The sequence below is a fragment of the Leuciscus leuciscus genome (assembly GCF_965113295.1).
Source record: "Leuciscus leuciscus genome assembly, chromosome: 4".
Lineage (NCBI taxonomy): Eukaryota > Metazoa > Chordata > Actinopteri > Cypriniformes > Leuciscidae > Leuciscus > Leuciscus leuciscus.
In genome coordinates this window covers 8506106-8520217 of record NC_138728.1, presented here as the reverse complement: position 1 = coordinate 8520217, position 14112 = coordinate 8506106, and the positions used below count along the sequence as shown (strand labels likewise).

The window sequence follows — 14112 nt, the reverse complement described above, 5'->3', positions numbered from 1 at the left end:
AACGAAAACCCTATTTATTGTCCCTTTCCTGAAAAGAAAAATAACTTCCTTTCAGAAAAGATCCAGGTCTGAAACTGACTCATACCTCATACTGTTAAGCTGAAAATGACGTTTCCTAATTGTTAACGATAAACCAGAGATTAAATATGATATTTCCGCTTGCGTTTCTATATTTATCCTCTGTCAGAGCCTGTATAAAAAGTGTTTTTTTATCAGTATCAGAACATTTAAAAATATATATACATACAGTATTTATAAATTATAGAATTAACACTTTTTTTATTTTAAAATGTGTAAAAGGCGATCTCAAGGGTAAAAAATACCTTTAAATGTCATTTCTTTTGAAATAGATAAGTAAATACGTAGTTAAAAAACTAACAAGTAATAAAATGTTTTATGGACCCTCCACATGTTTTTGCACTTTTTTCCCCCATCAACTACAATAATATAGAATATTGCTCTATAACTACTTTAAACCACTATAAAGCTGCCTGTAAAAATAACTGAGCCCAATCATCTTCTTAGCAATTCAGTGAGCGTAACTTAAACAAGGAAGCACACATGGTTGAGTAATGTGTGCCGAGAACCATTTATTTACCTCATCATCATGAAGATAAATATTTATTTCATGTGTTTTTATAGCCCCAATCTATATTAAACCTGCCACACTTCCTCAACCTGTACTGTGGTTTGTTCAATTATCTTTAAAAACGTGAAAGTCAATTTTACTATGACAACGTCATCTCTGCCAGTGATTACTCAACGCCGAGACTGCCTCACATCCACCTAACGGGTAAAACGGGTTTATTACCATGGAGATGGCCGTCTGTGTGTGATGAAGAAGTGGCTCAGGCAGCAGGGATATGTGGACACACTCCGGAATGGTCACCGTGCCTCCGTCCAGGTCTGCAATGATTACGTCGAGCTGTGAATATAACACACGCACACGGGTAAATATGGACCCGCATTGAACTACATTGTTCTATATGGGCAGATGCATAGCATCAACTCATATTTCAAAAGCAGGGAAAGGAATAACTCTTTTAGACAAGTCCAAACTGGTTAAACGATGCACATCAGACCAGATTCAAGCTTTTCTGACAAAAAAAAATAAAAAGTTATTGAATGAGACCCAATGTCCTGCGCGAATGTCTTTTGTTTAAAATTCTGACATGTTGGAACGTTCAGGTCCAAACAAAGTGACCTCAGGTCAAGTATCATTCCCTGGAATCATAATCATATCATCTCTCATTTGAACTCAACTACATACAGATCACCGCATGTAAACATGCTCAGGGATGTCCAACTGAGCCAGGGTGGCTTAAATGTTTAGAGAAAAACTGTATAATAAATAAATAAATAAATAAATAAAATAATTTATTAAAAAATAAATACAAATTAGATTACAATAAATAAATAATTACATAAAAATAGAGAAATTGTATTAAAATAAGAAAAGTAAATAAATAAGCAAATAAAAAAAATAATGCATCTAGTACAGTGCTATAATGAGCAGGAAAATATAAATAGGGCCGTTATACAAGAAACTAAATAGATGCCTTTAAAATGTTAGGATGGGGGCATTAAGATGATCATTTTTGGGGGGTCAATGGCATTTAAAGGATTGAAAACCCCTGAACTAAGCTAACCAAGATAATCAAAGTCAAGCAGGTTTAATTGTTGGAGTAAATACCTATTATTAAGGCACTTGGCAGTACAAAAAAACAGCAGGTAATATTGTTCAACAAGATAAAACTCAGAAAAATGGGTCTGGAATTTTCCATCAAATGGATTTATCACCAGAAATTCAAAACAAATCGTGTAAAATATGCGAGGGCAAGGAACCAGTCACATGTTATTACATGGCTTTCGAAATAAATCCATGATAATTCAGTGTTTATGTTAAATAAACTGTTGGATAATGAGCCCCCAAAACATGGGTTACAGATTTGATACAAAAACCAGATAACCAAACACATAATCAGGCACAATAGCTAAATAATTATGCTTATTAACTTTTAAAAGGGCCAAAACCTAGTTGAGATAAACCAACTCAGGCGTATGAGGGAACATGTATTCCTGCATCTAATCCCATGTTGTGCATGGCATGGAACGCTGTATCATCTTACATGTGATTTCATGCGTTACACAGCACCATATGTCAGATATCTGATCAAACCTCATCTAAAAAGCATAACATCCTCAGCCTCACAACACAGAGGATGAAAAGAGGAAAGGGGAAAAAAAAAAACCATCTCACCAGCTCCTGTGTCTCCGAGCGGAAGTATGAGTTGACTCCGATGATGAAGGGCGTCGGCGTGCTGAGCACCTCCAGCAGCTTTCCCGGTAAGATAGGAACATATGTAAAACTGGAGAGAGTGGGAAAAAGTCATGGAAGAGGATTGAGGTGAAGACAAGATTAGGATGAACAGGAAAAATAAATGGAAAAACAGAACTGGGTGTTCTCTTAAAAAAAAGAGCCATTTAATCAGATTAAATAAGTAAATAAATAAGTAAATAAAGTAAATAAAGTCAAGTAAGTAAATAAATAAATAGCCTTGTTGTCGTTTTATTTTATTTTATATTCCGTTATATTTTGAACTGCATTTTATGTATGAAAGGCACTATGCAAATCAAATGTATTATTATTTTGTGCTATTTTTAGTTTAATCTAATTAATCTATTAATACAGATAATAATAATTACATTACAGCAATGACAGACAAACAAAAACAAATAAACAAATTGTTATTATATTATCAAAAATCAATCAGAAATTGTACCTTTTGTTTAAATTACATTTATTCAAAACTCTTTTAAAAACAACTATTATGGGGGGAAAAACAGACGGGGATATGCAGAATTTTGTATATAAAGCAATAAATAAAATGTATTATTATTTTGTGCAATTAGTTTGTATTTTTATGAATTGTAGGTTATTATAGTAATAACAGCACTAATAATTTTTTTTTAATCAATATTATTATTAATATTATTATTAAATCAACCAGAAATTTCAACTTTTATTTCAATTCAATTTATTCAAAACTGTTAAAAACAACTATGGTAGGGGGAGAAATGGATGGGGATGTTTAAAATGTTTTACATAAAGCACATAAATAAATAAATAAATTCGCTGGCAACATATGATCCCTCTTTACCTGTACTTTAGTGGGAACATGATGGCCAGTAAACCTCTGCAAGCGTCCGTTAGACGCTGATAACTGCTGGAGAGGAACAGGATCTTGTGCTCTGTCAGAGCAGCACAAAACAAACAGAGGACATTTGCAATTCCTGTGCAGAGAGAGAGAGAGAGAGAGAGAGAGAGAGAGAGAGAGAGAGAGAGAGAGAGAGAGAGAGAGAGAGAGAGAGAGAGAGAGAGAGAGAGAGAGAGAGCTTAGCCTAAAAATATCAGTCCCACTTCCTCTGTTATTTATTTAACGACACAAGGTGGATATTACACCGTCCACATCTGACACTTGACCCCAACTGTTGCTGTTTTAATGAGGCTGATTTGCTGTTTAGCACCTAAGCCTGCTGCTGATTGGCTTACCGAGCTGTCTGAAAAGCTGGGCCACGCTGCAGCCGCTTACAGGCAGGGAGTCGTTTATGGGTGTCTGGATAACCTGCCTGTCACCCGCACCAAGCGTTATGGTCCTCTGTAGAATCCAAAAGAAGAGCGAGAGAACAAAAATAAAGATAAGGGGGAAAGAGATTGGAGATGAGAAATGTGAGTGAGCTCATCTTTAAAAGAAAAGCACCACCATCTAACACCTCCACCACGGCATTATGGGAAAGATTAATGTGTGCGCGGCAGGCTGGTCGTAGAGTGAGCTAAAGACAGGAGGTTATTTAGAAGGAGAAAAAAGAATTCAAAGCCATTCTCCAATTAGAAACCAGCACCAAACAGAAAACAACATCTATTTCCTGTTATGAATAAGTCACATTTACAATAACTGCTTTTTTGTGAAAGTTACAAATGAAAAAGTTGGAAACGTTCAGAGTGAGGATGAAAATTTGCTGCTGAATACCAGAAAGAATCTTAAAAAAAATCACAATTTTAATTTTTAGGAGTATAAAGTGAATAATACAATGTTTTGCATTATATATAAAGAGGTACGGTCATACTAAAAAGGTTATATTTGGAGCAATGCCAGACAATGACAAACATTTCCTCTTCAAAAGCAAGAGATAATAAGATTCATTGATAAGCATTCATCTAAGTCAGTTCATCATTTATCATTTACATTATACAGTTGTAATTAGTCCTTATTATCCATCCACGCAGCCCAACACATGCTGCTGTTATGGCCATTTTGGGACTTTTGATTAGGACTGATTTGATATATTCAGGCAGAGATGAAGTCAGTAGGTGTCAAGAAACCAGTCCTTTTAGGGTAAATGTCACATCAGGACAGGAAGTAAAGAGGAAGCTGTAAAATGACAGCATGGGGGGGTTATGTCATCACTTCAAACAGCCACAGCACACATAAGCGTTTAACAGCCTTGCATTAGAGCATGTGCACATTACACACCCTCATAAAATGCTTGCTGTAATGAAACCTCACGACAGGACAAATCCACAGCAATAACACATGGAACTGCATAGAAGCGTAATTTGCAATCATGCATTCATGGTGATTATTTGTGACAACCCTAATCATTGTGCACTTAACACATCCAAATATGGGAATTTTAAGTGATTATGGAAATGCCATGCAATGCACATTTTATCCTTCTTTATGGTGTGTCAGTAGGTCAAACTGAAGAACATTATTGAATATATGAACATATATATTGAAAATGTAAAGATTAAGATTAAGAAATTGCTAAAATTGGATGGATGGCTGATGGATGATGGATGATGGAGGATGGATGGATGGATGGATGGATGGATGGATGGATGGATGGATGGATGGATGGATGGATGGATGGATGGATGGATGGATGGATGGATGGATGGATGGATGGATGGATGGATGGATGGATGGATGGATGGATGGATACATAGATGGACAGATTATAGTGTCTAAAACAATGGTTAGTCACATATTGGATTAATTTTTATCTGAATTACTGTGATCTAATTGGTTCCCCTGATGTTGAGCATGTGTTTTAATTGGTGGAGCCAAAAACGAGGGGAAAGCAGAACTGACAGTAAGAAAAAGAGCTGAACTAAATCAAACGGGGCGTACCGAGCTCTCCTCTCTGTCGTCCTGGCCCGGCTAGATTAGCAACCACACAGCAACAAAAAACACAAACCGTTAGTCACACTAAAATTGAGAGACATTGCAATAAATAAATAAAAAAGAGCAAACAAAAAGAAAACAAGGAAATACATGACAAAAATGCACAACACAAAGTTGTGATGATAAAACACAGCTGTGAGGGCAAGGGTCACAGGAATATGAAAATACAGCTGCTGTTCTAACAGGTTAAACCTTTCCTGAAACAGAAAGTGAGGCCTGGGAAACTCTGACTTGCGTAACAGATTAGATATTACATTGAGGACTTCTGGTGTGGATTATCTTGCAACTGGGAAAACAGACAGACGTGTTTTACCTAGCATTGCGGCCCCGGGTCAGGGACAGTAAAACATGCCCTCCAGGAAGTCCAAAATAACTGAGACTCTATGGATTTTCAGCACTGCTGGCTTATACACGCACAGATTTATGACCAAATCACACCTGACTCACCAATTCCACTGGCTTCCCAATCCCAACACACAGATGCTTGCCAAACGTCTAGTCGCGATCACAAAGACAATCATTATATCCAGGGCAGGCATGTTTGATATTTTACAGATTGAGCTCAGCCTTTCTGGCTCATTGTGACACCTAATCTATGCCACACCATTCACACGTCAAAGTAGCCGGAGCAACTTTTCTCTATTTACGGATATGACGACGACACGCAAGAGCGAGTGACAAACGTACGCAAATTCCCGCGAAAAGCATCCCGCTTGGTCTGAAATATAAACACTTATAACATTTTTTTTGTTCAAAAGTCAAGTTACAAAGCTATGCACCTTTAAGTTACTAACACGCAATTAGAACCTGGTATGAACTCATAATGAACAGTTTTATTAACCAACGTTATTAATAAATACTGTAACAAATGTATTGCTCATTGATAGTTAAAGGGATAGTTCACTTTGAAATTCATTTTTGGTATGTTTTAGCTTACCTCAAGGGCATCCAAGATGTAGGTGTCTTTTTTTCCGCAGTAGTTTCAATTTTGATATTTTTAAGTCAAACCGTTCTTGTCTGTCAGTCATATAATGCAGGTCTATGGTCACTATCTCAAAGAGCATGCACAGAGAAGTCCAAATTAAACAATTCCCCATCGTAAGTACACATTGATGGCCTAAGACACGAAACGAGCGGTTTGTGTGAGAAAACGAACAGTATTTATATAGTTTTTACCTCTTATACACAGCCATGTCGAAGTGATCTGTTCTGACGTGTACGCAGACTGGTGCATAGATATATACACACTAGATGTCGCCTTGTCTACGGCAGTTCATTGGAACGAATGTCTTTAAGGCGACATCTAGTGTATATATCTATGCACCAGTCTGCGTACACGTCAGATCAGATCACTTCGACATGGCTGCGTATAAGAGGTAAAAACGATATAAATACTGTTCGTTTTCTCACACAAACCGCTCGTTTCGTGTCTTAGGCCATCAATGTGTACTTACGATGGGGAATTGTTTAATTTGGACGACGGGGAATTGTTTTAATTTGGACTCTGTGCTTGTGTTTTGAGATAATGACCATAGACCTGCATTATATGACTGACAGACAAGAACAGTTTGACCTATAAATATCAAAATTGAAACTACTGCGGAAAAAAAGAAACCTACATCTTGGATGCCCTTGAGGTAAGCTAAAACATACCAAAAATTAATTTCAAAGTGAACTATCCCTTTAACAAGCCCTTTCCAATGCACACAAGATAGAAGAGAACCAATGGAAACGCCGCACTGAAGCTGTAGCTTGTGTGTTTCTGAGGCTGTCATTCATACACACTGCAGTGTGCTTAGACGCCATCTGCCACCATCCCAGCCCATATGTTCAATCCACGCCAACCAGGCCCAGGACACAAAGACTGGCCCCATAAGCCTCTGCGTGGTGTGAGGAGGTGCTTAAGTGTTTATCTGTACACTGTCCCATAAAACAAACAATAAGCAGATGAAAAAACTGTCACCAAAACAAAGTTGATTAATGCATTTCAGGAGCAATCGATCGCAGCCAAAGAGCCAGAAAGAAATCAGGCACGTTGTTGATTTGCATGAGCAGCAGTGATTTCGAAATGACTGAGAAATGCAGAGCATAGATTGACGATTGATTATCAGGCAGAATCACAGATGGGTTGATTGGTTGAAACTGCTCAAAGGCAAATGTTACCTGGAAACAACCCAGTAGCCAGTCAGTTAAACTACAAAGAGGGGGGTCATTTATCTGGAACACAAGGGAGTCAGGTTTACACTTGAGGGGAGGGAATCATTTGGTTGTAACACAAAAACCAAACGTGAACTTGAGAATGATAACATGTGAGCATGTTATTAAAAAAAACAATCATATTTAAAGCAATATTTCACTCAACAAATAAAACTGTTGTCATGTTGTTCCAATCCGTATGACTTGCTTTCGTAGAACACAAAAGGAGAAATTGGCCAGTCTTTTGGGTTTTGTGCAGTCAAGCTCTAGGTCACAACCTCAAGTGACTCAGAATATAGCGCTTGATTCAAATACACAACATTTAAGATACTTTTATAGTGTTTTTGTGCCATTTTGGAGCTTGACACCTCAAACCCCTAATCATCTTCATTATATGGAAAAGAGTAGTCTGGATATTCTTCAAAATATCTTATTTTGTGTTTCACTGAGAGAGAAAAAAGCAAGTCATTCAATGGAGTAACAATTAAATGACAGAATTTACATTTTTGAGTGAACTGTCCCTTTAAATCTTTAAAAACCTGATATGGGTTTAATTAATTTAATTGGTCATTAATTAAAAGAAATATCAAAATGAACTAGGATTACCCTTATATGTTATGCTCATTTTTGTCATCAAGTGCACTAATGTACATAATGTACACACAGTATTCAGGGTCATCATGAGAACATCATTCTGAGATAGAATTAAGACTAGAGCATCTGTGGCATCCATAATAGTGCAGATCTTCCACACTACCCATGATGCACGGGATTATTTACAAATGTGTCTTTAACCTCTGATAAGAATCCCTCCAGAGAAAAACACTCATTCATCAAGAGAGAACCAGTATGTGTTGGTTTTAAAAAAAATAAAATGATTTATAGACATTGGTTTTGGATTAAAACATATTAGATTATGCGCATTTCTTACCTGAGAGCCTCCAGCTATAGGAATAATGCAGGTGAGAAGGTTTCCGATCACCGTTTCCATGGGAACGGTGAGGCCATCCACATGAACAGTGTAGATGAGACTTAAGCAGTTCTGCAGAGTAAAGAGACGCAAGAGTAAATTTAAATATAGGGAAATCTAATAACATCATACTTCTATTGCTTATGTTTTTTTAAGGTTTTGATACTTTTGAGACAGGACAGGAAATTATTAGAGGAGGGAAATGGGATCAGGACACACCATAGGCCGGATTTGAACCTGTATTTCCTGGCTAAACATGACTAGTGTAAAACACTAGGCCATGACCTCAGGGTTCAACAATTGGGATGTCATTTGACCAATCAGGCCACTTATGTGTTGTTGCTACAGCATACAGGTTTTTATGCACTTATGCCAAATTCTTTTTTTGTTTAACATTGCAAATTTCTGTGGATTTTAATGTCAATAAATTAACATTATCTAGCAGGCTGACACAGATGAGTTTTGACTTTTTTTTCCTCAGAATTGCACGTTTGTCTAACAATTCTGACTTTTTTTCCTCACAATTTCAAGTTTATATCTCGCAATTCTGACTTTTTTCTCTCACAATTTCAAGTTTATATCTCGCAATTCTGACTTTTTTCTCTTTTTTCTTTATCTGGCAATTTGGATTTCATAACTAGAAATTGTGAGTTTATATCTCGCAATTTGGTTTTCATAACTAGAAATTGTGAGTTTATATCTCGCAATTTGGATTTCATAACTAGAAATTGTGAGTTTATATCTCGCAATTTGGTTTTCATAACTAGAAATTGTGAGTTTATATCTCACAATTCTAAGAAAAAAAGTGAGAATTGTGGGATATAAAAATAAATGGGATATAAACTCGCAAGAAAAATAAAAAGTCGCAATTACGGTTATTATTTTTTATTTGGTGGTGGAAACAAGCTTCCATATGTAATACATGTTGAAGAGTTACAATATATATGTATAATTTCCAGCTATTACTACTAAATAATTTTCTTAAACATTTATATTAATATAATAGTTTAATACATTTTTGTACAAAGTATTTGACAATAAAAATAATAATAAAAATAATGTATCTAGATTTTTAAAAGAAAACATATAGATATAGAAGAGCATCTAGAAAAATACAGATTTTCTTTTCTGATATATAAAATATGTTGCTTTTTTGTGATACAGGTCAATGAAAATATTAGCAGGACAATAAAAAATGCTTTATAATCCTTACAGTTGAACCGTAACTGTCATGTGTGGACTTCCTGTGTGCGCGTCTCTTACCCTGAAGACCTCTGTGTGGTCCAAACGGGATACGAGGACCAGGCTTTTAGGAGCGTAGAGTTGAGCAGGCTGAAGCACGTCTGGACCGTCATCTTCGTCGGCTTCACTGGGCTCTCCTTTCTGTAGCTGAACACACACAAGCCATAAAACACCCTCAAACGGCACCTGGAATTACCACACTCCAAATCATTTAAACATTAGCCATCCAATCAACCAAAAAAGCAGTTTCTAAACCAGCACAATCCATTTCACACAGCAGTAAATCACCCCACCCATCAGCCCCATTGCATCCTGTTACATAATTTCTGTCTTCCCTTCTCTCTCACATTCCTTCTGTTCATCTGCACGTGCTCGGCACAAACCTGCGGGTTCTCCACGGACTCCCAAAAGGTGAAGCACGCGCAATAATGCCGCTCGGAGTTGATGTCTGTGAGAACTGACACAAAGAAAGAGGGAGGCTTTCTCTCTGGTACCAGCTGCCATCCACTGGGCTGACAGAACTGAAAGAGAAGCCACAAAGATAAAACGATGTAATCATCAGATCCTATGAAAACACGGCCAGAATCATTCAATACTGTTGGACGAATCTGTGAATTCTGGGACATCATATGCTGCGAGTTTGTTTGTGATGGGCTTACCAGCTCAAGGCCTTGAGGAAAGGGGTTATCTTCCCAGTCCTTCTCTGGGAAACGCTGGTGAATTCGGCCTTGACCTTCACTACCTCCTACACAAAAAGAGAAACAAAAGATAAATGGACGCATAAGGACTGAAAGGAACTCGAGTAAAGCTTTGCAAATCTGACTTGACAGAAACTGCGTTTAGCTCGTGATAACCCCACAACCCACATAACTTGGCATAATAGGCTGATAATGAGCACTTCCTGACCTATAAACAAAAACATTATTATGTTCATGGCTTTGTGACAATAAGTGATTTAGGATTTATTCATTATTAAATCAGAGATTTGATTTCTTAATTTCTCTGGTGGTTTTGTGTTGTTGTTGTTGTTTTTATTTTATTTAATTTTTTTTGGGGGGGGGGGGGGGGGGGGGTCTCTGCTTTTATAATCTTGCGTAAGAATGCAAGAATTTCTCCCACACACTGGACTTGACTTTTGATGACGTATTGTCGACAACTTACCAGGTTCCCAGATTCACACTGCTGGGTGTTAGACTAGATAATTTATTATCTTGGTCAGACCAGATTGACCACATTGTCAGTAAGATGGGCAGGGGTATCGCTATGTCTAGAAAATGCTCTGTATATTGTCCAACTGCTACATTGAAAAATGTCGTCCAAAGTCTTGTTCTGTCTCACTTATATTACTGTCCAGTAGTTTGGAGTAGTGCGGCCCAAAAACATCTAAGAAAACTTCAAATTGCACAGAATAGAGCAGCCAGAGTAGTTCTGCGCTGTTCTTTTCGCGCTAGTGTGCGTGAGATGCATATTAAATTATCTTGGTTAACAGTAGAGGCAAAAGTAAAATATAATTTTTTGTTGCTCATGCACAAGGTCATGGCTAATGAAGCATATAACTTTATAAAAGAAAAAATATTGTTTAGTGGATATGGTCATGAGCATGTGACACGCTCAGTTAGCAACAAGATAATGATTACTCCTAGTCCAAGATGTAATTTTATGAAGACAACTATTGTATACAGAGGGGCTGTAGAGTGGAACTTACTTCCATCCAGCGTCAGGGAACTCAAAAGTAAATTTTCTTTTAAGAAAACAATAAAACAGAGATTACAGGTGTGAAAGTACTACCTATTCTTTTTTGCATGTTTGTTTTAAATTGTTTTGAATTGCATGTTGAATAGATGTTGCTTTTTGCATAACTGCATAATTTGTACTCCTTTCAAATGTGTGTCATGGTAGCTAATATATCGTATAGTTTTTATAGATCTTATTGATGTATTAATTAATTGAATTTTGTATTTTTGTATTGTGATTTCAGTGGACCCCAGGAAGACTAGCGACCACCATAGTGGGAGCTAATGGGGATCCAAATAAAACAACAACAAAACAACAACAACTTTACAATCTCCACTAGCTATTCTTTTCTTCAACTCCTCAGCATCCATCTCGACGACTTCAAGCAGATCGCGCGCGCGGTTATGAGGAATTTTTAAAAGTGAAAGTAGCCTAGGTAACGTTATAGATCCTGGGAGGGCGTGGCGCGTGGGCATAAATAAACTGATGTGGATTGTAAATTATTTTATCAACTTGAAATACAGGAATATTTTTGTAGATGTGTACCTAAAAATATGCATATATTTTTACGTTTGCATGTGATTGTTTTAAACCCGTGTTTAGACCCGTGTTTCCCCCGTGTCCGACCCGACCCGCACCCGTATCCGACACAGTTGGATATTTTTCACCCGTTTGAGCAAAATTCGCGGGTCACCCGTCGGGTACCCGCGGGAACCCGAACCCGTGCAGGACTCTATATAATAAATATATATATATATATATATATATATATATATATATATATATATATATATATATATATATATTAGGGATGTCAACGATTAATCGACGATCGATTAATTGTCGATAATACATTTAATCGATACAACTTATCGATCATCGATTAAGCAGGTCTTCATGCGCGTGGGCGCTGCTCAACCGCGAAACATGTAAAGCGAGCGCGCCGGAGTTATGTTTGGGACCATTTTACACCTTCATCATGACTATAAGTTTGCGTGTGCATTCGCAGCATTTTGTTTTGTGCAAATGTAAGTTGTAATACTGTTTATTTTCTGTAGGCCTATCTATATCTGATTTATCTCATATTGGATGCATTTGGTTAAGAATTAACTCTGTAGTAAAGCGTCAGCTTCAGCGCGCGCAGCTCAAACGGCAATGCACGACTAATAATGACTATTGGGACTGTAATATTACATAACATTATAAAGAGAACAATATTGTAATAAACATTGTGAATTATTTGGGTTTAGTTGCCGTGTCGCGTTGCTCCAGGAAGACCGCGTCCACAACATGATTAATAGTTCTTCTGAATGAATGGCACGTAACTTAGTTCAAGTTCACTTGTGCATGAATTTGCGTAATTTTGTGCAGATATAATTTGTAATATTATGTTTATTTTGAATATATCTGATTAATCTCATATAGGATGCGTTTCTTTTAGATAAATAACGTGCTAGCAAAGTGCTCCAGTTTAACGGTAGCAGATTCATTCAGCGCGTGCAGTTGTTCCAGGAAGAGCGCGTCCACAACAGTCACACATTCTAAGCGCATATGAGGCGGCGTTGGTGACACGTTGTATTAGTAGTTATATTTGATTATTAAATAATCAATTTAATTATCAATCACATCGAAACATTTTACAATCCTACTAGCCCTTTATTTATATTTAAAACCATTCTAATTGATTTGGTGAGGAACATATAGCGTTTTGAGCAGCATTTGCAGACCCTGTCATGCTGTCATAGCCACTGCAGTAGACGCATATCGCAGTATTAAGGCTAACGATTAATCGATTAATTGATCGTTAATTTAAACGACGATCGATCATGGGAATTTGTGAAAATTGACATCCCTAATATATATATATATATATATATATATATATATATATATATATATATATATATATAATACTGTATATTATATACAGTATATATAACGCATAATATGTTATATAATATAATAAGATAAAATATCTACAACAATTTATAAAATAAACAAAACAAAATATTTCAGCATTTTGAAGAAGCTGGCTGAAAATAAAAGTAAAATAAGAAAAATCATAATATATTATGTTATATATTTTTTTTTAAAACAGCATTTTGAAGTATGAAGCAGAATGATACAGTGCAAGTGAGAGCTGAGAATGTCACAACAGGAGAGGAGAGGAGGAACAGCACCTGTCTGGGGCTTTCAACAGCTAAACAAAACCACGAACAGACCCACTATAAAGCAAACAATGACTGGGACGTCTTCCAAGACCCGATGCACGAATCAGATGAATCAAATGAAATCATCTTGCAGGGCTGGACGATCCAATGTACAGCGCTGACAGCACTCCAGAAAACCATCAGTCAGGAATTCATCTGTCTCTTTGAACATCTTATCAGATATGTGGCAACCGCACACACATACACACGACTGAGCTACTGTAGAAGGCCTGTTGAAAAGCAAGTCTTGTGAGATTGAACACAGGGACTTTGTCAGTTAGAGAGTGCTCTTATTGCACAGAGGAATCATGGGATTTGAGCAGTTCATTTAGACAGCTGTCCCTCCCTCTTCACCCAGAATAAATGAGTTAGCGACCCGGCCCATGTGATGCTGATGGCGCGATGACCAGCAGGACAAGACTTTAAGTGTCAAACCAAAGCCTTATCCAAGGAAAAGCCCTCCTTTTGAGCAAAGGACAAAGGTCAAAAGTTAAGAATGAACACTGTATTT

At 36.9% G+C, this 14112-nt stretch overlaps 1 protein-coding gene across 8 annotated transcripts in view; it reads right to left on the bottom strand.

The window, feature by feature from the left end:
• sbf1 (SET binding factor 1) overlaps positions 1-14112 on the bottom strand; it is a 58743-nt gene that overhangs the window by 26706 nt on the left and 17925 nt on the right. For 3 of the 8 annotated variants that reach the window (XM_082166220.1, XM_082166224.1, XM_082166226.1), the window contains exons 2-11: positions 10317-10402; positions 10041-10178; positions 9679-9804; positions 8377-8487; positions 7413-7466; positions 5196-5225; positions 3554-3659; positions 3162-3294; positions 2261-2369; positions 812-925 (exon numbers count right to left, since the gene is read on the bottom strand). In XM_082166220.1, the coding sequence (XP_082022346.1) occupies positions 812-925; positions 2261-2369; positions 3162-3294; positions 3554-3659; positions 5196-5225; positions 7413-7466; positions 8377-8487; positions 9679-9804; positions 10041-10178; positions 10317-10402 (1007 nt within the window). The remainder of the gene's footprint in view (positions 1-811; positions 926-2260; positions 2370-3161; positions 3295-3553; positions 3660-5195; positions 5226-7412; positions 7467-8376; positions 8488-9678; positions 9805-10040; positions 10179-10316; positions 10403-14112) is intronic. The other 5 variants (XM_082166225.1, XM_082166227.1, XM_082166221.1 and 2 more) reach the window with 4 other exon arrangements.